The 21,383-nt window shown below is 38.9% G+C and overlaps 1 protein-coding gene across 1 annotated transcript; it reads left to right on the top strand.

Moving 5' to 3' along the window:
• Positions 1–270: 270 nt before the first annotated feature.
• Positions 271–15,613, top strand: ano11 (anoctamin 11). Its single transcript, XM_047379505.1, has 24 exons — positions 271–295; positions 437–589; positions 2,089–2,215; positions 2,301–2,446; positions 2,543–2,650; positions 3,303–3,439; positions 3,527–3,584; positions 3,674–3,784; positions 3,867–4,032; positions 5,022–5,112; positions 6,047–6,143; positions 6,224–6,367; positions 6,804–6,941; positions 9,315–9,413; positions 9,503–9,605; positions 11,157–11,268; positions 11,365–11,419; positions 11,493–11,590; positions 11,814–11,950; positions 12,731–12,936; positions 13,034–13,170; positions 13,968–14,058; positions 14,262–14,393; positions 15,526–15,613. The coding sequence occupies exons 2-24, from the start codon at positions 458–460 to the stop codon at positions 15,526–15,528; spliced, it is 2,628 nt and encodes an 875-aa protein (XP_047235461.1). The 5' UTR covers positions 271–295; positions 437–457; the 3' UTR covers positions 15,529–15,613.
• The last annotated feature ends 5,770 nt before the right edge of the window (positions 15,614–21,383 follow it).

Here is a 21,383-nt window from a genome sequence, read left to right as displayed (position 1 = left end):
ATGTATTTTGTCTTCCACTGCATAAAGTTACAGAGACCTTGGACTCCTCATCTCCTGACTCTACATTAAATTATTTATGCCTCTGAAATGTGCAGTGTGCAATTCCCCTACTGAGATGCAGCAAAGCAGAGCATAAGCTTTTGCACCTGTGTTAGATCCATTACGGTACTCCACAGCTAATGCAGTGGAGCCAGGGTTGGGGGGGCTTGATGGATACTGAGATAAAGAGGAGGAAGAGGACAATGGAAGCACAGACTGTTGCAAATTCCCCAGCCTAATTTTCACAGCAAAAGAGGTATCCATTCATTTATTTGGCTTGTTTTGTTATTTCCTTAAGATGCTATTTGTGAGTTTTACTTCAGAGAAAACTACAGATTTGTTTTGCTGCACAGTTTCCCGTGAGTCATCAGTACACTGTATTCATTTATTTATTTAGCCAACAGTGCATTTTTTCATTATGATGAAAAAGAGCTGGGAGCTGCGAATGGGAGACAGAGAAGTCCTCCTGGATATGGATGCCAGGGGTGAAGCACACACCACAGACAGCTACGGCAGTCTGCAGAATGGGGATTTTTTCCCACCACGATGTGTAAGCGCTGTCTTTTTTTTAAATTACTTTTTCCACTGGTGTACTTTACTCTCTACATGTGTCCAGTAAGTTACTGCCTCATCTTTTCACACTTCAATAACTTCCGACATTTAGCTGGGAATCCGGATTGTTTTTACCCTGTCTGCGACATCTACTGCTGAAGATTAAGATCAACACATCAGGAGATGCTTGTGGGCTACATGACTGTACTGTACATAGAGTCTACTCTCTTGTAAAAAGCCCAGGGACTGTTTTCTGTCTCCATGTTTCTCGGCTCATTACTGCAGAGTGGAGGCTTTTATGGTGCAGTGTCTTGCACAAGAGTTTGTGGTTTAAGCTCATCAAAAGGCAGTGAACTGTTCATAAGCAAAGCCTGAGATTTTTCATCCATAACAGCTGAAAGAAAAATTCTGTAGTCTTTGCTTCCACAGTGCTTCAAAAAGTATTCCCAAATTCCCAAATTTTTATTTATTTTAACATATTTTTCAGATTACAACTAACTTAAACGTATGAATTAAGTTGGGGTTTTATGTGAGAGGCCAACAGAAAGTAGCACTGTGAATCTGAAGGAAAATGATGCATGGTTTTCAAAAAGAATTTACAAATACAAAGACCCATGATAACCCTGGAGGAGCCTGCAGAGATCCACAGCTCAGGTGGGGAGAATCTGCCAACACAATCATGCACTCCACACATCTGGTCTCTATGGAAGACTGGTAAAAAGAAAGTCATGAGAAGTCCTGTTCGCTATGTAGGAAACACACCAAACATATGAAAGAAAGTGCTCTGGACAGGTGAGACCAAAAGTGAATGTTAAGGCAACCAACACTGCACACACCATCCTTGTGGTGAAACATGATGGTGGCAGCATCATGTTGTGAGATGGTTGGCCCTGACACCAGGACAGCCCTGAAGGAAATCCTGTCAGAGGCTGTAAAAGACTTGAGATGGGGATGGAGGTCTACCTTCAAGCAGGACAAAAACAATAAGCACACATCCATCCAGCTTTACAATTAGATGATTTAGATGACAATATATTTAAGTATTAGAACGGCCCAGTCAAAGTCCAGACCCAAATCCATTTAAGAATCTGTGGCATGACTCGATAGTTGATATACTGTACACAGATGCTCTCTGCCCAGTCTGACGGAGTTTGAGCTGTTTTGCAAACATTAATGGGTAAAAATGTCAACCTCTGGATGCACAGCCAGCAGAGACATATCCCAACAACTTACTGCTGTAATTACAACAGAAGGAGACTCTAGAAAGGGGGGCTGGATACAGATGCACAAAACTATTGAAAACCAGGAATCATTTTCCTTCCACTTTACAATTATATGCTACTTTCTGTTGATATATCACATAATATTGTTAGAAAATACATTGAAGTTTGAGGTTTTAAGTTGAAAAAATGTAAAACAAATAAAATAAAATAACATTATTTTACACTGCAAGTTCCATATTTTTCATATCAACTAAAGTATGTTGCTCCTCCTCAGTTTTCAGCTGCGGCTTTGGAGGATGATGTGCGCTGTGATGATCCAATTCATATGCGCTGCATAAAAGGAGATAATCACATGGTTTCAAAGATGGGGAACTACTTTAGAGATGGAAGAACTAAAATTGGTATGCAGCACCTTGTTTTGGATCTCTTTTGGACCTAAGTGACGAGCCTTCAATTCATTTGTTAGAATTAAATTTTGGGTTTCAGATTTTGTGCTGGTGTGGGAGATCCGATCACGGCACAAGCAGCGTGGGAAGGGGAAAGGCAACGGGATCTGTGAGGATAGGGAGTCTGCAGAGTGGAGGGACAAATTTGTCCAGAATCTGCAGAGTGCTGGACTGCTCTTGGAAAAGGTGCAGTTATTTATTTTGTTAATGCAGTCTAACTCTAACAATTTGTTTTCTTGAATATCCCATCACAACTTTTTTCTTGGCACTCTTTTCATTCAGGAGGAAACAGCAAATGAAAAGAAAACCATACATTTTCTTAAAATCAGTACTCCCTGGGATGTGTTGGTTTATTATGCTGAGGAACTGTGCCTCCGAGCTCCACTGCAGGTCAGCAATGCTCTTAATGTTTTTGGATGCTAATTTATTTTAACCCCAATTACTGTTGAGCACATATTGAATAATTACAGATGAATATAGAATGTGTTTAAATTAAATTGGTGTTAAAAAGGATGTATGGTAAAACTTGTCTTTTTAATAAATGTACTCACTTGCAAAACTTTTCAAACACCTTAACTTTTTCACATATTTACCATACAACTACAATTTTAGTGTGGTTTTGATTTTTTAAAATGAAAATCTGAAAAGCGTGGTGTGCATTTGTATTCAGCCTCGCTGAGTCAATATTTTGTAGAAACACGTTTTTTACTGCAATTAAGCCTGCACGTTTTCTTTCAGCCCAGTATTTAGCTTCTTCATTTAACTTTCTTCATATGCAGGATGTTTCCCCTACATTAGTGAGACAAAAGACTGTTACAAAGTATTAACTAAAGATTTTTATTTGTAAAAGACTTTATTGACTTTATTTGTAAAACATTTATCATTTTCCGTCCACTTCACATTTATGCTCTACTTTATGCTGAGCTGTTGCATAAAATCCCAATATGATACATTGAAGTTGGAGGTTGTAATGCGACCAAATGTGGAAAAGTTCCAAGGGTGTAAATATTTTTGCACTGTAAAAGTCTCTGGTGACTTCCAGGCCCAGCAGCATCTGGACCTCAACACATCTTCTGTGGTTCTAAAACGACTGTGTATACCCAACCTAATGATGGAGTCCGTGCCAAACAGGCCACTCGACTATTACACTTGCGCTTTCCGCAAGTCAAAGATGAACAGGTGGGCTCAGCTCGACGTCAGTGAACCTGAGCACATCAGATTCAGTTCCAGTGTCTGTGTGTTTATAAAAGAATTGCCTTTATTCAGGTTTCTTGGTTCCGAAGACCAAGACACCTACTTCACTAATACTCAGAGACACCAGGTCGTAAGTAACACTTCTGCAACCACACAGCAGTTTTGGGTATGGTTGTGTTTCCCACCTCCTACAGATGTAGTGTCTGTGTTCGGATCCAGGTTTATGAGATTCTTGCTCGGACGGTGTACGGCAAAAAGAAAAGGACAGAAGTTGGTGTGGATCGACTGGTAAACGAAGGGGCCTACACAGCAGCTTATCCTCTGCATGAGGTGAAAGATCATTATCTGCTTCGTATCCTGAATTTCAGCTGTTTTTCCTCTCTAATCAGCCTCATTGTTTGGCATTCAACAGGGTCCTTTCCAGCTTCCAAGCTATGAGATCTGTTCTGACGAGCTCAACCAGAGGCAGGTTCTGCACTACTACTGGGCTCGCTGGTGCAAATGGTACAAGTACCAACCACTAGATCACATTAGGGAATACTTTGGAGAGAAGATTGCCCTCTACTTTGCTTGGCTAGGTATAAAATCATTCTCATTTATACACAGTTCTTAGTTCATCAGATCTCCCCTGTAGAGATATTTGTCAACTCACAGCTTATCTTTCAAAGTAAAGAATGTAACTTATAGTGAAGTAGTTTTGGAGAAATTTATTACTCAGTTGTTGTTGTTTTAAACTTAGTTGTTGATTGGGGAAAATAATTTACCAAGAAGATTTAATTAAACTTCAGGTACTTGATTTTAGTGACCTCCATTTTATTATATTGATATGCACAAAGAGATTCAATAGTAAGGACTTTCTAGTTTTATCATTTAATGGTAATATTTGTTAATTTTACTGAGGAACACACACCTCAGATGTGAACTTTAACCCGCTGAGCTGTGTAAGCATGTGACTTTGATTGTCCTCAGATGGGGCTCCATGTAGTGATGTTGATAGTACATCAAACTATATTAGTGTTGCTAAATAATGAGTCTCACAATCTGTCGGAATTAATCTGAAATCAGAGCTGGAAATAAAAACAAGAATGTAATTTGTCTGTTAACCAATTTCCTCTCAATACTGATCAACAAAAACAAATTCAACACTCAAATTTCAAGAAATAAAACTCCTGTAATTTATGACCTGGTGAACCATAATCAATATAGTTTAAAAAAGAAACCTTAAAGGAATTACGTACTTTACTGAGGTACAAAGAAAATTAAGCATTTAGTCTACTGCTACAGCTGTCTGGCAGATATTGTTTTCAGAAAATCATGTGTTGAGCCAACAAGCACCAAATGTAAGTACTTTTCATGAGAATAGATACCCAACAGGAGCATAGCCAGCGCATCATCAGCAAAAACACACAGGTGACTTTCGGACAGTAAAATTAAATAAGAACCGTCTCTTGCAGTGCAGCATTGAACATCACTGCATCTCTGGAACTGCACTCCCAATCCACCCCCCCCCCCCCCCCCCCACCATCAACTGAAAGCTGCTGTCTAATGGAGTTTTGTGTCCCTGCAGGCTTCTACACAGCCTGGCTGCTGCCGGCAGCCATAGTGGGAACGCTGGTTTTTGTGTCAGGAGTCATGTCCATGGACACCAACACACCAGCGTGAGTCTGCAATGAAAACACAAACAGATCCATAGAAAGTACTGTACATGCTTAACTACAACATAAAGCAGACTGGCTTTATAGAAAACAACCATTAGAGATGATTAACAGTGATGGTTAATTTAGCTGAGGTAGGGATGCGGCTTCAACCTCAAACTGTTGACAATGTTTTGTTCATGCAATAAGGTTGGTAGCGTTACTACTATTGAGGCTCCTCAGAATCCCGATATTTGACAACAGCTGTAGTTCAGCACCTAATGTAGTATTGATCCTCTAAAATATTACTATCCTCTAAGGAATACTGTCATTTCTGGGAAAAATAAACATCTTTAAAATCTTCAACACGCATCTGCAAATAAAACAAGAGACATTTTGTCACATGACTACAACCAACTAGAATGTATTACATTGGGATTTTATTTAATAGACCAACACAAAGTAATACACATTCATGAAGAAGGTGGAAAGGGATACATGGTTTTCAGTTTTTGTTACAAATAAAAATGTGGAAAATGTGCCATGAATTTTCTATTCACTCTCTTTACTCCCATACCCCTGAATAAAATCCAGGGCAACCTTCAGAGGCCACTTAACAGGTTGAATCCCAATATATATCCAGCTGTCCTGAACGCCTCAGAGCTTTGGTAGAGAACATTAAAGAGCAAACAGCATCATTTCCTGGCAGAAAGCTGAATGATTTCACCACCAATCATATTTTTGAGTTTATGAGTTTAAAAAGCACCACACTGTAAGGATCAAGTTCAGGAAAAATTAAGTAATCCACCTCGTTCCCTGGCTTGCACATGAGTATCTATGAATAACATACATGACTTTTTTTTCTCCTGTACTTGCTTTGTCTATTCCTGATTTGTCAATGCATACAAGGCAATTTTCTTGTTGTAACTAATTTGTGTTTATGTGGGACTGTCAACAGGGAGGACATTTGTAACAGCGGTGCGAAGTATCCGATGTGTCCACTCTGTAAAACATGTGAAGCCTGGAACATGTCTGATATCTGCACCATGGCAAAGGTAAAATATATTTTTTACTTAAACTGCTGTGTAACCCAGTTTAGAGGCTGAATGTTGTTCCTTACCTCTCCATGTTACAGTTGGGCTACCTGTTTGACCACCCGGGTACTGTTTTCTTCAGTGTTTTCATGTCCTTCTGGGCTGTGACCTTTCTGGAGTTCTGGAAACGAAAGATGGCCACTCTGGCTCATCACTGGGACTGCATGGATTTCCATGAGGAGGAGGTTATTTGTTTAAGCTGCATGAGCATCCCTATACTGATTTATTATTATGCTTCCTGTAATTGGAACAATTAAACAATGTTGTGGTGGAGAGGCAGAAGAAAATGTATTTAAGAAGCTTGCTAATGTTTTTAAGTGAATAATCTGTCTATTTGGTGACATTAATGGATCATGAAATATCAACAACAGTAAAGTGTAATTTAAAGCAGTGTTATAGAGGTATCCCTGCTTTAACACACCTGATTCAGATGATTGCAGTTCAGCAAAAGCTGGTAATCAGCCATCAAATTAAATCAGGTGTGCTAAAGCAGGGAGACATCTAAAACATGCAAGACAGTGTGTCTTGAGGACCAGGGTTAAAAAACACTGAATTAGTGAACACACACCAACAAAATGTCAAACAACATTAAAAAACCACAGATCTCCTAAATTCTCCCAGGAGCGTCCTCGGCCTGAATTTGCCGCCACGGCCCCGACTGTGGAAGAAAATCCAGTGACTGGAGTCAAAGAGCCATACTTTCCAGAGCAAACGAGGCTGTCTCGCATGTTCACTGGCTCCATGGTCATCATACTGATGGTGAGTCACATCTGATGTTTTCTTAGGAGCTAACAATACTGTTAATAAGGTATTCTGGGTAATAAAGCAATATTTTGCTTTGTGTGTGTGTGGAAGTTCTTATATTTATCATGATTATTATTATCATTACTGAAAGATTAAAAGTATGTTGGATATCCATGTACTATAACTTCAATTCTGTTAACATTATCTACAGTTTTAGCCTTTCCAACATGTATATTTCGTCTCATTAAATTTGCTTTCAGGAAGACATCTCACTTTTAAAACTTTTACTTTTGTAATCCTGAGGACAAAAAGTTCAGTTTAATATCTATTGGGGACCTATTGAACTGAATGGATACTGCAGTAGCAACTGAAACCTTCCTACTGGAACTTTGGGGACAAAGAAGTTGGGCTGAATAGCATTGTAATGAATTGAGATGATTGGCTCATAGACCTAAACATGATGTAATGAACCTAGTCATATTCTGATTATCAAATTTCCTGTATCCTTTTGAAGAGAACTGTGACAATGATAAGAGAGGGAAGCAGCTCTACCATCTATAGAAACCCTGAGGCTAGCAAAGTCTTTTTAAGTACACGATGGATGGATGGATGGATGGATGAGGCTTTATTTGAACATGTGCGGCAATACAACAATGCAGAAAACACAACATTTAAAATGGAAAAACTAACATGTTCAGAAACAATAAGAAGACACATGCTTATTTTACTAATGCAGACCATCTAAATGGTAAAGGTGAAATGGATAAGGAAAAGGGGGGGTGGTCCGATGATGTTTGCCTGGACTTTAAAGTGGCTTTCTGAGTAAATCGGACAAGCCTAAACCCCCTTTTGTGTGATTAAAGAAACTAGAATTTGGAGGTGAAAGAGGAGGAGGATGGTGGGAGGATTTCAGAAGCTGTGGAACGAGAAGCTTTTATACTGAGAAGTGAGATAGGAGGGGTTTAGGTGTGGTCTTTCATCCCCTAGTTTCAATAATTTTATAATACCAATTAATACCACTGCTCTACATTAGTCATGCTGTTTCAAAAACAAATTTTAAAACCCTCAGTTATGTGTTTTATTATAAAGCTACTTTGTAAAATAAATTAGCAGATATTGTAAATTATTTATGATTTCTATGCATAGAATCAGTTTGTCCTCAACAGCATTTGCAGAAAAAGAAAATCCAGTGCCAGTACGAAAGTATTTATACACCTTTAACTTTAAAAATTGTGCCTCATTACAACCACAAATGTCCATTGTATGTTTTACTGGGATTTTATGTGATAGACCAACTATAGCCCATGGCTGTGAAATGGAGGGAAAATTAAATCTTTACATTTTGTTTTCACATTAAAATCTGATTTTGTATTCAGACCCCTTCACCCTATTATCCTTAAACAAAACCCAAAGCAACCAACTGGCAAAAATGTTGTCAATAAATAAATAGGGTCCAAATGTATATATTTTAATCTCAGCATTAGTCCAGCTGTTCTGTGAAAGTATCAGAGGTTTTTTAGAGAACATAAGGGAACAAAGAGCATCATGAAGAACAGAGCTGGTAGAAAGGGTCAGAGAAGTTTAAAACTGGATTGGCTTATAAAACAAAATACCCAAGTTTGAGCATCTCACAGAGCTCTGTTTTATCTATCATCCGATACTGGAGAAGAATATGGCACAACTGACAGGCCGGGCAGGCAGTGCATTAATCAAAGATGTAGCCAAGAGGCCCAAAGTTACTGTGGAAGAGCTGCAGAGATCCTGAGCAACACAACTATTAGTCATACACTCCACGACCTGACCCTTTGAAAGTTTCAAAAAGAAAGCAATTGTTGAAAAACAGCCATACAAAGTCTAATTTGGAGTCTGCCTCAAGCTATGTAGGGAACACAGAAAAAAACAACAAAGTGCTCTGGTCAGATGAGACAAAAACTGAACTTTTTAGCCTACCTGTAAAACACTGTGAATGGCTAAAAAACGAACACTGCGTGTGACCCTGAGTGAATTATCGCCATCAGGTGTGCATTAAGTGCAAAGGAAAGACATGCAGTTGCAATTACAATGACAGGTGGAAAGTATTGATTTGTAGAACCTGAATACAAATTCACCCAAAGACATAGCACATCGTTTGTGTTGTAATGCTCCAAATGTAAAAAGATTAAATGGGAACAAATACATTTGTGAGGCACTACAACAAAATTTGTCATTGGACAGTCAAACCCAGAGGCAAGAATTGGGGTAAAACAATTTTACACCACTTTTCTACATCAGTGCATGGTACTTTCTGAACTTAATGAACAGCTTTTTTTCCATTCCTGTTTAAACTTTCTTTATCAAATACAATTTCCCAAATATTCCTTTTTCCACTGTAACATAATATCTCCTCAGCTGTGTGTAGTGATAATCTTCCTGGTGACAGTGGTCATGTGTCGAGGTGTCATCAGCGTGATGATGTACCAAAGCGGGAGCCCTGTGCTGCGTACAGAGGTATGTCAGAGCTAGAGAGCATGTCGAATGCATTTGTTCGTTTTGAAATATTTCAGCCAACATTAATGCCGATGTCACTTCCTCCTCAGGCCGGGACTATAGCTAATATCTGCAGCAGCATTGTAAACCTGGGCTTCATTCTGTTCATGGGACAGGTTTATACCGCCCTCGCTGAACAGCTCACTAAATGGGGTAAGAGTCGATGCACACCCCTAATCTGTATATTTAAAATCAGCATTGCATTTGTTTGTAAGGAAATATAAACTGAGAGTTTTCAAAAAAACAAAAGACAACCATCATCACATTCATTCTTTAAAAGACTGGATTTGTTATAGTGACATCTGCTAAAAACGTATTCGGATACAGTAACTATCAATACCCCTCAAACCTTTTTAGATATCTTTACCTTATAGCCACAAACATGACTGTATTTTATTGTAATGCATATAATCTGGAAAATCTGCCTTTGTGTTGTATTTTGCCCATTCTTCTTTGCAAAATTGCTCAGACTCAGTCAGATTGGATGAACAGAAGATTTCAAGTTCTGCCAGAGATTTGGACTAGGCCATTCTAACACACGAACAAGCTTTGATGTAAACCATCCCATTGTAGCTATGGTTTTATGTTCAGGGCTGTTGTACTTCTGAAAGATGAACCTCCAACTTAGTCTCAAGTCTTTTGGAAACCTTAACAGGTCAACCCATCCTGTATTAAGCTCCATTCACATCAAATCTGAACAGCTTCCCATTCCCTGCTAAAGAAAAGCATCCCCAGAGCATGATGGAGCCACTTCTATGTTTCACAGTGGGGATGTTGAGCTCACGTCGATGTGCTAGTTGTGTGTTGGATTTCCTCCAAATATAGGCAAAAACAATGTTGCTCTCACCTGACCAGAGCACCTTCTTCCACATGTTTCTTGTGTCCTCTACATGACTTGTGGCAAATTGCAAGTGAGACTTTTTATTTTATTTCAACAGGGACTTTATTCTTGCCACTTCTACAAAAGCCAGATTTGTGGAGTGCAAGACCAACCAGTGTTCTGTCAACAGATTCTCCCACCTGAGCTGTGGATGTCTGTAGTTACTCCAGATTTGACATGGGCCTCATGGCTGTTTCTCTGATTAATGCGTTCCCTACCCAACCTGTTAGTTTAGGCAGTTAACTATGTCTATGTAGGTTTGCAGTTGTGCCATCTTTGATTGGTATACTGTCTTACAACTTCCCTGACCTGCTGTGTCCCTTGGTCTTCATGTTCACTAATATTCTCTAACAAACCTCTGAGGCCTAAACAGAACAGCTGCATTTACACCAAGGTTACAGTACACCCAGGTGAACTCCATTAACTATAATTGAATTCTGAAGGCAGAAGATTGCACTGCATTTTATTTAGGGGTACAGACTAAAGGGGGCTAAACACAAATATACGCCAAACCTATCAGGTTTTTATTTGGAAAAACATTGGAAATAGCAAATCCCTTTTCTTTTTAAGAATTATTCATAACTTTGTGTTGGTCTGTCACAAAGAAAATCCACCTGGGACACTGACATTTGTGGTTGTAACATGACTAAATGTGGGAATGTTTAAGGGCAACAAGTAGTTTTTAAAGTCAGCACCAGCATTTCTCCTCAGAGTTGTGTGATGATTAAATAGTTTGAAGTGAGCCAAGTGTCTCTGAATGTGAATGAGAGAGCAAAGGCAGCCCACGGTGTCTTTAACATAATGTCTGTATACTTATGTTATAGAGATGCACAGAACACAAACCCAGCATGACAACGCTTTCACCCTTAAAGTGTTCATCTTCCAGTTTGTCAACTTCTATTCATCTCCCTTCTACGTGGCTTTCTTTAAGGGAAGGTAAGACAAGATCTAGTCATAGAAAACACTTGATAAAACATCAATATCATTAGAAATTAAAGCAGGTCTCTTTTTTTTTTCTCTGTGTGTGTTAAGGTTTGTGGGTTACCCTACAAACTATGGAACCTTGTTTGGGATGAGAAACGAAGATGTGAGTGCTTTGTCATACATGTCTTCTGTAATGCCCATTCTGATGTAAATTTCTGCATGCTTTCTGATTTCAGTGTGGTCCTGGCGGTTGCCTCATTGAGCTGGCTGAACAACTCTTCATCATAATGGTGGGGAAGCAGCTTATCAACAACATTCAGGAGTTCATTATACCGTATGTTGGCACACATACAAGTGACACAGCAACATGGCTTTTATATGAGGCTGAACTTATATCTGTGGGTTTCCTTTATCTTGTTCGTTTAGTGACCGTGATGTTTTTTCATTGCTCTTTTACATCTTTCCTTACATCCAATCCAACTGATGAATGAATGTATTTTAGAGTTGTTTCCATGAGTATTTTATATATTTAACCATCTATTATTGGTTCTCTACAGTAAAGTAAAAGCCTGGCGCCAGAAGAGAACCTTAGCCAGTGTGCTGGGAGATAATGAGCCAGATGAGCCTCGGCGCTGGGAGGAAGACTACAAACTGGTACCGTGTGGGGGCCTGTTCGAGGAATATCTGGAAATGGGTAGATAGAACTTGTTCTTCTTTGGATCAATGTGAAGACCAGTGAAGATGTTATTAATACAGTGCCCCCTTCATTACTGGCACACCTGGTAGAGAGTATATGTAATACAACATTAAAATGACCAGTAATAGGGCTTTTGTTATTTACATCCTTTTGAGATGAAAAGCATTAGGTCTTTCTCGACAAACAGATTGTTAAAATAGAAATAAAAGTATCTAAATTATGCAAAAGAAACAATCAAATAGAAGCACATCGAATAATAAACCAAAATTCAAGTCTAAAAGGATAAGTTCTCAGCTGTTCCTTTTTAAAAGATTCAATGAGTCTCCAAAATGCAGATGGAGAGGAAACGAGTTCCAGAGCATGGAGGCCACGACTGCAAAGACTCGATCATCTTGGGTTTATTTTTGGTTATGGGACAGACAGCTGTCACTTGTCAGTCAATCTCAGTGTTTAGGTGGGAACAGATTAGCCTAAAAGCTCTGAGATGTATGATGGAGCATTACCATGAAGCGCAAGTTTGAAATGATTAGAAATGTAACAAATAACCCTGAAAAGGACAAGTGTTTATCTTGCCTCCAAACACTGAGGGAGATGACGGGGGCGATAAAGAAATATTCAAAGCTCAATGTGACATTGTGGGTTCACCAAGCCACTATAACAACCTCTTATTTTAGGGCTTTTGAACACGTCTTTACTGGGAGAGCCAAAATTATGGAGGGTGTTAAATGTAATTTTATGTTTGGTTGCTCAGAGTAAAACTCTCCCCCTGTCCTCCAGTCCTTCAGTTTGGGTTCATCACAATTTTTGTGGCAGCGTTCCCCCTCGCACCACTCTTCGCCCTCTTGAACAACTGGGTGGAGATCCGCCTGGACGCCCACAAGTTTGTGTGCGAGTACCGCCGACCGGTGGCCGAGCGGGCACAAAACATCGGAGTTTGGTTCAACATATTAGAGGCCTTGTCCCATCTGTCAGTAATTGCCAACGTAAGTAGAGCTGCAATTACCTTTTTAAATGACTTTCCTGTGTTATCACCAAAATCAACATGTCTTTAACAAAATGATGATGCTTTTATTTCCTCAGGCTTTTCTAATCGCCTTTACATCAGATTTTTTACCACGCTTGCTCTACCAGTACAAGTTCAGTAACGATCTTAATGGATATGTTAACTTCACCTTGGCCTATGCACCACTTAACAACACTGACTACCCCAGGTGCAGGTATGATGGCACGGCTTTTAAATTTATAAGTCTAAGCTTCTTAAAGACAGTGCAAATGAATGAATTCAGAATGTTTTCTACATTTTAGAGTAATATATAAATGGGTCAAGTGTTTTTTTTTTTTGTTGTCTTTTTGTTTTCATTTATTTTATTGTGTGTCCTGTACTAGTAAAATAAACGATAAGGTGGGTCTGGCTGCTTTGCAGTGTTAGTGGCAAATTTTCTTTACAAAAGCTGGGGGACAGTAAGATATTCTACCTGTTGCATATTTGCCTTTTAATAAATGTTTACCATTTGTTTTCAGATTTATTAACACTTCATTTCTCAAATGGGCACAACTTGAATAAACTCACTCAAAAATGTATTTTTTATCTTAAGGCCACAGTTTTAATCATTAGTGACATTTCTGCCAAAGATTTGCTTTTGGAAGTTACTATCAAACTTCATTTGGTTTTTGAAGATTATCCGAAGAGCCCCCACTTGGTATTTTTGACCCACAGATCTGTGAACTTTCAATCAAGAGTTAAAATAAAACATGCCAATGCTTTGTTGCCACAGTCATATCAGCAGATCTGATCTACTTTCTTTGATGATACCAATAAATGTTGAGTCCATTTTAATGTAAATCCTAGGATTAAAAACATAATTTTGAGTTCTTGAAATCCTAGACTTGACCAGTAGAGGGTGGTGTTTGTTACATGTTTGTCAAACTTTGTTATGAGCTCATGTTCTGCTGCTGTTGCACACCTAACACAATTACACATGCTCTGCATTACCTGTGCTCTATTTATGTTTAGATACAAAGCATTCAGAGACAACGATGGAACATACACTCTCTTCTACTGGGAGCTCCTTGCTGTCCGACTTGGTTTTATCATTGCATTTGAGGTGTGAAAGGAGAGACTTGAATTCCACTAATGTTAGTTAGAACAGCTGCATCATGTTATTCCTGTTAATGTTTCTTCTGTAATACAACTTTAAGCGGATAATTTCCAGTATTTATCTGGCATTTGTCAGTTTAGCGGTAAGAAGTGTTTAACTCTTCTTCAGTGTAAAAGGAACCATCTTGTTGTCGTCTTTTGCTACCGCAGCACGTTGTGTTTTTTGTTCTGCGAGCCATTGACTGGATTGTACCTGATGTCCCTGAGTCCTTGGAGCTGAAGATCAAGAGGGAGCACTACCTTGCCAAGCAAGCACTGGCTGAAAACCAGGAGGCGCTGTTGGTAAGTGGAGGTCAAGGAGCCAACCCTCATTGTTTTGGCACCTCCTGTGCAGCTCAGTGAGGCAATGGGTCACATGCACACAATCTTATATGTTAATAATATATTCACATATTACCTAATAAACACTAAATGCCAAACTCAAATAACTGAATGTTAAGGACAAACTTTAAGTCTTAATCTTGTGAAAATATGTCAAGACATTTTTTTGCTGTGTTAGAGGGAATGTTGTCACGACCTAGTATGCAGCTTTCTAGTTGTAAGTCAAAAACACTGGGATTTGCTAATTGTTGTGCTAACTACTATTAGCAGTACAAGCCAAAATACATATATTTCTATCCAATTTTTGCAGTAAAACAGAAAAGAAACATCTTCACAAACAGATATTTTATAGAACCATATGAGCCACTGGTTTAAAGAAATACTAGCTGTCAGAGGTTCTAATAAATTACTAATACCCACAACTTTCACTACTTCTATATGCATGGCAACCAAACTGGATACTAAACTCTGGGTTGCTCTTGTATTTCTGAATGGGAGTACCAAGAGAACACATCAATTGTCTAATCATCTAATACAGACTAATTTAAAGCCATGTGTTTTTGTTTTAGCACTTATTAGCTACATCCTCAACATATTAAAGAACAGAATTCAGTAAGCATACTATGTGTTCAGTTCAATTTTAACTTGGTTAATTTCTCAACATGTACATCTTAGATCCAATACATGGCAATTAAATAAAACTCAGTTAAGCACGAATTCAGTTTGGTTCCAGTTTGTACCAGTACAGTCCAAACATAAAGTCAGATTCAGATCCAATTACATACACTTCATTTTAATATTAATTCATATTAAACAGCCACATTGAATTAAGTATTGTGTTGTTAAAATGTTATCAATCAAATGAAGCCCACCTGAGTCACTGACTTTGCAGCAAACCTACATGTGTCAACTTGTAGGAGAAGAACCATTCCATTATTTGTGCCTTTTCCGAGGCTATGCCTTTATCTAAACCTAAACATTGGCATCTGTTTTTGAACACTTGTAAGATTTAAATAATTTTAAAACCGGTTAAGGACCAAGTCACATATAAAATAAAAGTAAAGAATTTACAGTGTTCTCTTTTGTTTTACAGTGACTGCAGATAACACTGTAGCATTCAGGAGTAGGTTGATGGAGCTACAAGGAAGCTGCAAAACAATATACAACACTCACTCACTCACTCACTTGTATCTGGTTACTTAGAAACTGAAACCAAATGCTTTATGTAATCATCTACAAACGTAAGACATAATTCTGACAGGACACTTCACCACTCTTCTCAGAACTAGTAGAGTTAATTTAAATTGGCTGTTGTTCTGGTGTGAACTAAATTTAAACAGGGTTGATGTCGGGGCTTTGGTTAGTCCATTCCAGGATATTCAGTCTGCTTTATTCATTCCAAAACCAGTTTTAATTGTGTTTGGGCTCTTTGTCGTACTGGAAAACCTATTTCTATCCAACCTTTATCCATCTAGCTGTTTTTTTGGGGGGGGGGTAAACTTGAAGAATTTTGAGATGGCCTTTCTTCATTATTCTATCCACCTTGTGCAATCTACCTTTACCACTGGTAGCGAAACGGTAGCATCATGCTGTGGGACTATCACCATGCTTGACAGTCTGTACAGTTTTCACCATGACGGCTCAAAACAAACTTACCATCTGACAATAAAACTTGAAAGTATTTTGCTTGTCCATGTGGGCACCTGCAAATTTCAGTCGAGCTTGAAGATGTTGATTTTGCAACAGAGGCTTCTTTCTTGATCAACACCTTCTTAGTGATGTACCACTGGCTTCATTGGGACAGTGGTACTGGGGTTCCACAAGTTTGGAGTTCATGACTGGGTTGATGTTGTTAATCAACATCCTTACCAATTTCCTTTCTTCCCAGGTTGACCATTTGAGTCATTTTGTCAGACCTTGGCCAAGTGCTGACACATTTAAATAACGTGTACACATCAATCACTATTTTGAACTGATAAGCTAGACATTTGCAGTTATTTTGAAAGGACAGCTTCCTAATACTTTCCCCTTGTTTCTAGTATTGATTGATTTTTGTCAAACAAATCCTTTCTATGCTGTAATGCTCACCAATGTGATGTTAAAACGCCTGTGGAACTGGCATTCCTGAGCTTTCAGCGCTACCTGCTGGGAAATGTTTGGTGAACCTATTTACATTTTTAGCCTGAATGTATAAACTGGATCCTTCATAGATTTCAGTGAATTTCAATGTAGGCAGCTAGTTCAAGGCATTTAATCATTCCACTCTGGCAGACACATTATTAAAAGCTCTAAATTATCATGACATTTAGGTTCATTCTGACTGAATGTACTGTAAACACCTGTCCACAACTGTTTGTAAGTGATGCCACTTTTTTTTTAAATGTTACTATTATCAGGAACTTTGGCCTAAAACAATGTCAGTCAGTCATTTTCTACCGCTTCTTCCATAGTGGATCACGGGGAAGCTGGTGCCTATCTCCAGCAGTCTATGGGCGAGAGGTGGGGTACACCCTGGACAGGTCGCCAGTCCATCGCAGGGCAACACACAAACAACCAAGCACACTCATTCATACACCTAAGGGCAATTTAGAGTGACCAATTAACCTAACAGGCATGTCTTTGGACTGTGGGAGGAAGCCAGAGTACCGGTGAGAACCCACTCATGCACGGGGAGAACATGCAAACTCCATGCAGAAAGACCCCTGGTCGGGAATTGAACCCAGGATCTTCTTGCTGCAAGGCAACAGTGCTACCAACTGTTCCACCGTGCAGCCCCTAAAACAATGTGACACAACTTGTGAACTTTGGCCAAATTTGCTGTTTCCTTATTTCCAGCCTTCACATCATCAAAGGTTGAACTTATACCCATCGTGGCTTTGTGTCTAACACATTTTCATAAAGAAGAGCATGTTCTAAGGTTTCCCACTCACTGACCTCAGTATTTTTGAATTTTATGGTTTATTAGAGGTGTTAACAGTTGGAGAATGCAGCATCATTGCAAAGATAATCTGTGACAGCATGTTTCACCCTCCATAGAGTAGCTAATGTAACAGAACTAACTCCCTCCTTTCTCTTCATTCTTTTCATATCTAAACCAAATTGCACTGCCCCTCTTGAAGCAAGCGACGCGTCCCTTGGATTCATGAATGAGGACTGAGAAGAAATCCTGGGAAAATCTTCATCATTGGAAAGTCAAAAGCCAGCTCCAAATGAGATTGTCCTTTATTTTAAAGATGCTGCTGCATGCATACTGAAAAAAAAGAAGCTAAGTTACCACAGCTGGTGGACATTTGAGCTATATTTTAAGTTGCTAACCTTTTACCTTTCGGAGCAATGCATTTATTTATCAAGCATGAGGAATAATGAAACTGCATCCCTGACTGAAGATTAGCTTTTTATGACTACCAGCAGCCACAGCATGTATTGTCAATGCAGAGGTTCACAGTGCCTTGCAAAAATATCCACACCTCTTTACATTTTTTTTTTTTTACTTTTTGTCACATTACAGCAAACTTCAGTGTGCTTTATTGGGATTTTATGTGTCAGAAAAACACAATGTAGTGTAAAATGTGAAGTGGAAGGAAAAAATTTATTTATGGCATTTTTGAAAGAATAGTCTGAACAGTGTGGCCTGCATTTATATTCAGCCCCCTTTACTATGACACCTCTAAAACAATACAGCTCCTCAGAACAAAATGAAACTTTTTCGGGGACATCCATAATGCTATATATGGTGTTAAGCTAACGTTGCAAACCACCCTGAACACACCATCGCTTACACATAGCACTAAACACACCACCACCATGAGCCCTCCATCCAAACACTGGACACCCATTTACATCTTTGTTATGGCTATTTAAGGTTGGCAGATCTTTATTTAGACCAAAAAGTTTTCAGGCCAAATGTCTGGTCCAGATTTAGACTAAACAAAGGCTGAGAAAGCCTGGCTTGGTTAGATTGATTACTTTTTTAAACACATTTAAACAATAGCTGACATCTTTATGTGGATGTCTTACCACATTTTAACATTGTTTCAACAGAAGGCAATGTCATGTTTTCTCGACCTTCCTTATAGTGTGGATTTTGGTGGCAGGATCATGCTGTGGAGCGTCTTTTCTTCAGCAGGGACACAAAAGCTGGTCAGAAGCAAACCTGACCTTTTGGTCAGAGGCTGCAAAAGACTTGAGACTGTGATGGATGTTTAACTTAAAGCAGAACATTTGCCTTATTGTACATGCAGCCTGGGCTTAGATAAAGTGTTTAGATGTTGATGTCTTAAAATGGTCTAGTCAAAAACCAGACTTAAATCCAATGGAGAATCAATGATAAGTCTTAGAAATCGATGATTACAGAGGTTTAATTCTAGGTTTGAGCTATTTTGCAAAAATGAATGAGCAAAACATGGCTTTAGATGTGCAAAGCTGGCAGAGACCTACTCCCAAAAGCTTCATTTTGTTTACAGGTATCAGAGTAATGGGGGATGAATGTCTTTGTTTGGAAAGCTTTTTCAAAAACCTTGTATTACTTTCCTTCCAGTTCCCAATTAGACACTATTTTGTATTTTGTACCACATAAAATGCCAGTGAAACACAATGATGTTTGTGGTCTAACATGACAAAATGTGCAACAGGTCCACCATTAGGAATACATTTGCAAGGCACTCAGTATTACCATTAATTACAAGCTGTAGTTGGAGTCCAACCAAAACATTTTTCATGAAGACACTCAGTGGGAAGAGTTTCTCTGAAGAATCCTTCAGGTGAAAACCTGACTCCACTTCAGTCTGTAACAGCAGCTCGTTGTTAATCATTTGTAGTCTTTAACCTCAAGCAGAGATAACCCCCATTTTTTCTCACACTTGAAAATGCCTCCACAGAGACATGAAAGACAATAAACGACTGACTTCATGGACTCGGTTTCCCATTGCTTAAAATCTAACCTTAATCTTTAAATCAGAGCTGTTTACTATCCTCACAACCTTGAGGTCAAAGTTTGCCTTCTATTTATTGCTGGCTAATACTGTAAGATTGCAGAGATCACAGAGACACAATTTTTTTCATTCCTTGATAAATGTTTTAAAAGGCTGGTCGTATGATGTTTCCCCCATAAGTCATATGTCAGATCTTCCTACCTGAATGCTCAGCAAAGTATTTGTATGAAATCCTTTGGATTATTAATGTACATTACTGTAAACAGAAGTGGAAAAACACTTGAATAAGGAAGTATTTTTTTTTCTGCGTTTTGTTTGCATTTTAGACCAAAATAAATATTTGTTGAATGCAGAATGCTGCTCATTTTGGAGTCGTGTGATAGTTGTGTCTCCGCTGCAAAATGTTGTATTCATAAGTGCATCACTGAACCATCTCTATTTTTTTTCTTCTGTCAATGTTGTAACTTTCTGTGAAGAGACATGAAAAAGATCCTGATTTATTAGGAGTCAGAAACAGACAGGCATCTGTTAATGATTATCTCTGTTCCTCTCACACTATATGCCTCTGACTGCAGCCCATGGGCAACTTCTGACTTTTGTTTGCTCTCAGCTTCTCACCCTTACTTTACCCATTTCTCCTCTCACTCTCAGTCTTTTTCTTCTCTGCTATTTAATATCTGCCATAATTTCTGTTCAATACCCTCCTCCTCTCCGCCTGTTCCCCTTCTTTGCCCCGTTCATCTTTGAATTGTTGTGATGGCTGTGCGTTCCTCTGCCATGGCCTGCAGGAAGAGTGAGTTAGTACTTGTCAGTAAGCCCAGGTATGCGCTGTGGACACTGGCTGAATTGCTACACTGCCTGCTAGAGCGAGGAGACAAACGCTTGCATACAGGAGCTGCAAATCAGCCTGTAGGAAAAAATGCATTAGAGCTGACACATAAAACACTTATGCACACAAAAACATTACATTATTGCTGGTTTGATACACAGTGTAACTAGAAAACATTATTTCACTGTATATTACTCATTTAATTGAGTGAAATCAACTCAGATTGTCAACATCTGTACCTCAAGTGTTGATTTATTTTTTACAGCCTTTTTTGGGCTGCAGCAAAAACACAAAACAATTGGAGCATCTAGCACTGCAGAGGGAACTGCTGTCCTGAGTTAACTCCTCCCCCCTTCACTATATATTTCATAAGCGAACACAGTTGACACAGCAGAGAGCGGACTAGAATAGATGACAACTGAAGCAACCCTTGGCAACTCCTTCCTGTCACCACCTCACAGCCTGACATTTGGAAGGAGCTGCACACAGTTGGGTGTAGTTGGGTGCTTTGCTTACTGTGTGGCTGCTTACAAATGCACAAAGACATGCAACTCTGTAAGACTGGCAACTTCAGTGTAATGGGTTTGGATTTGATGTGATGGATTAACACAAAGTTGTAGTGTAAATATGGAGTGGAGTGACAAACTAAATAAAAATCTGTAATGTGTGGCATGCATTTGACACATGACCAATGCCAATAAATAAAGTTCAGTCCATGAGATCAAAACTGAACCTTTTGGCCTACATGCAAAACGAAAAGTGTGACAGAAAACTACGTCGCACATTACCCTAATACACATGCCACCACCATGACACATAGTGGTGGCAGCATTATGCAGTGGTGATGCTTTTCCTTAGCAGGAGCAGAATTCATGGGAAGGTGAATGAAGCTAAATGCAGGATTATCCTGGAACAAATTTATTGTATCGTTTGTTCATTGGGATTGTATGTAAAAGAACAAAAGTAGCACATAAGTGTGAAGAGGAAGGAAAATGACAAGTGGTTTTCAAATGTTTTTATAAACACAGATTTCAGGGACTCTAAACAATTTTTCATGTCAGAAAGTCCAAACTTGTCCAGAATCATATTTACAGTTTCCTGTCCTTTAAGTCCCTTTTCAAATGTATAATAAAAATGTTATGATGAATATATGACAGATTCTTCCACAGAACACAAGCACAAGAAGAAACA

The sequence above is a fragment of the Girardinichthys multiradiatus genome, chromosome 1, assembly GCF_021462225.1.
Source record: "Girardinichthys multiradiatus isolate DD_20200921_A chromosome 1, DD_fGirMul_XY1, whole genome shotgun sequence".
Classification (NCBI taxonomy): domain Eukaryota; kingdom Metazoa; phylum Chordata; class Actinopteri; order Cyprinodontiformes; family Goodeidae; genus Girardinichthys; species Girardinichthys multiradiatus.
The sequence above is the reverse complement of the archived record's forward strand: the minus strand, read 5'-3'. Positions and strand labels throughout refer to the sequence as shown.

Excerpts from the sequence above, each read along its gene's own strand:
- ano11 (XM_047379505.1), top strand. The coding sequence starts at position 458 with ATGATGAAAAAGAGCTGGGAGCTGCGAATGGGAGACAGAGAAGTCCTC. Across the intron at positions 6,942-9,314 it reads CCATGGTCATCATACTGATG|CTGTGTGTAGTGATAATCTT; the intron begins GTGAGTCACATC and ends ATATCTCCTCAG. Across the intron at positions 11,420-11,492 it reads TTGGGATGAGAAACGAAGAT|TGTGGTCCTGGCGGTTGCCT; the intron begins GTGAGTGCTTTG and ends TTCTGATTTCAG.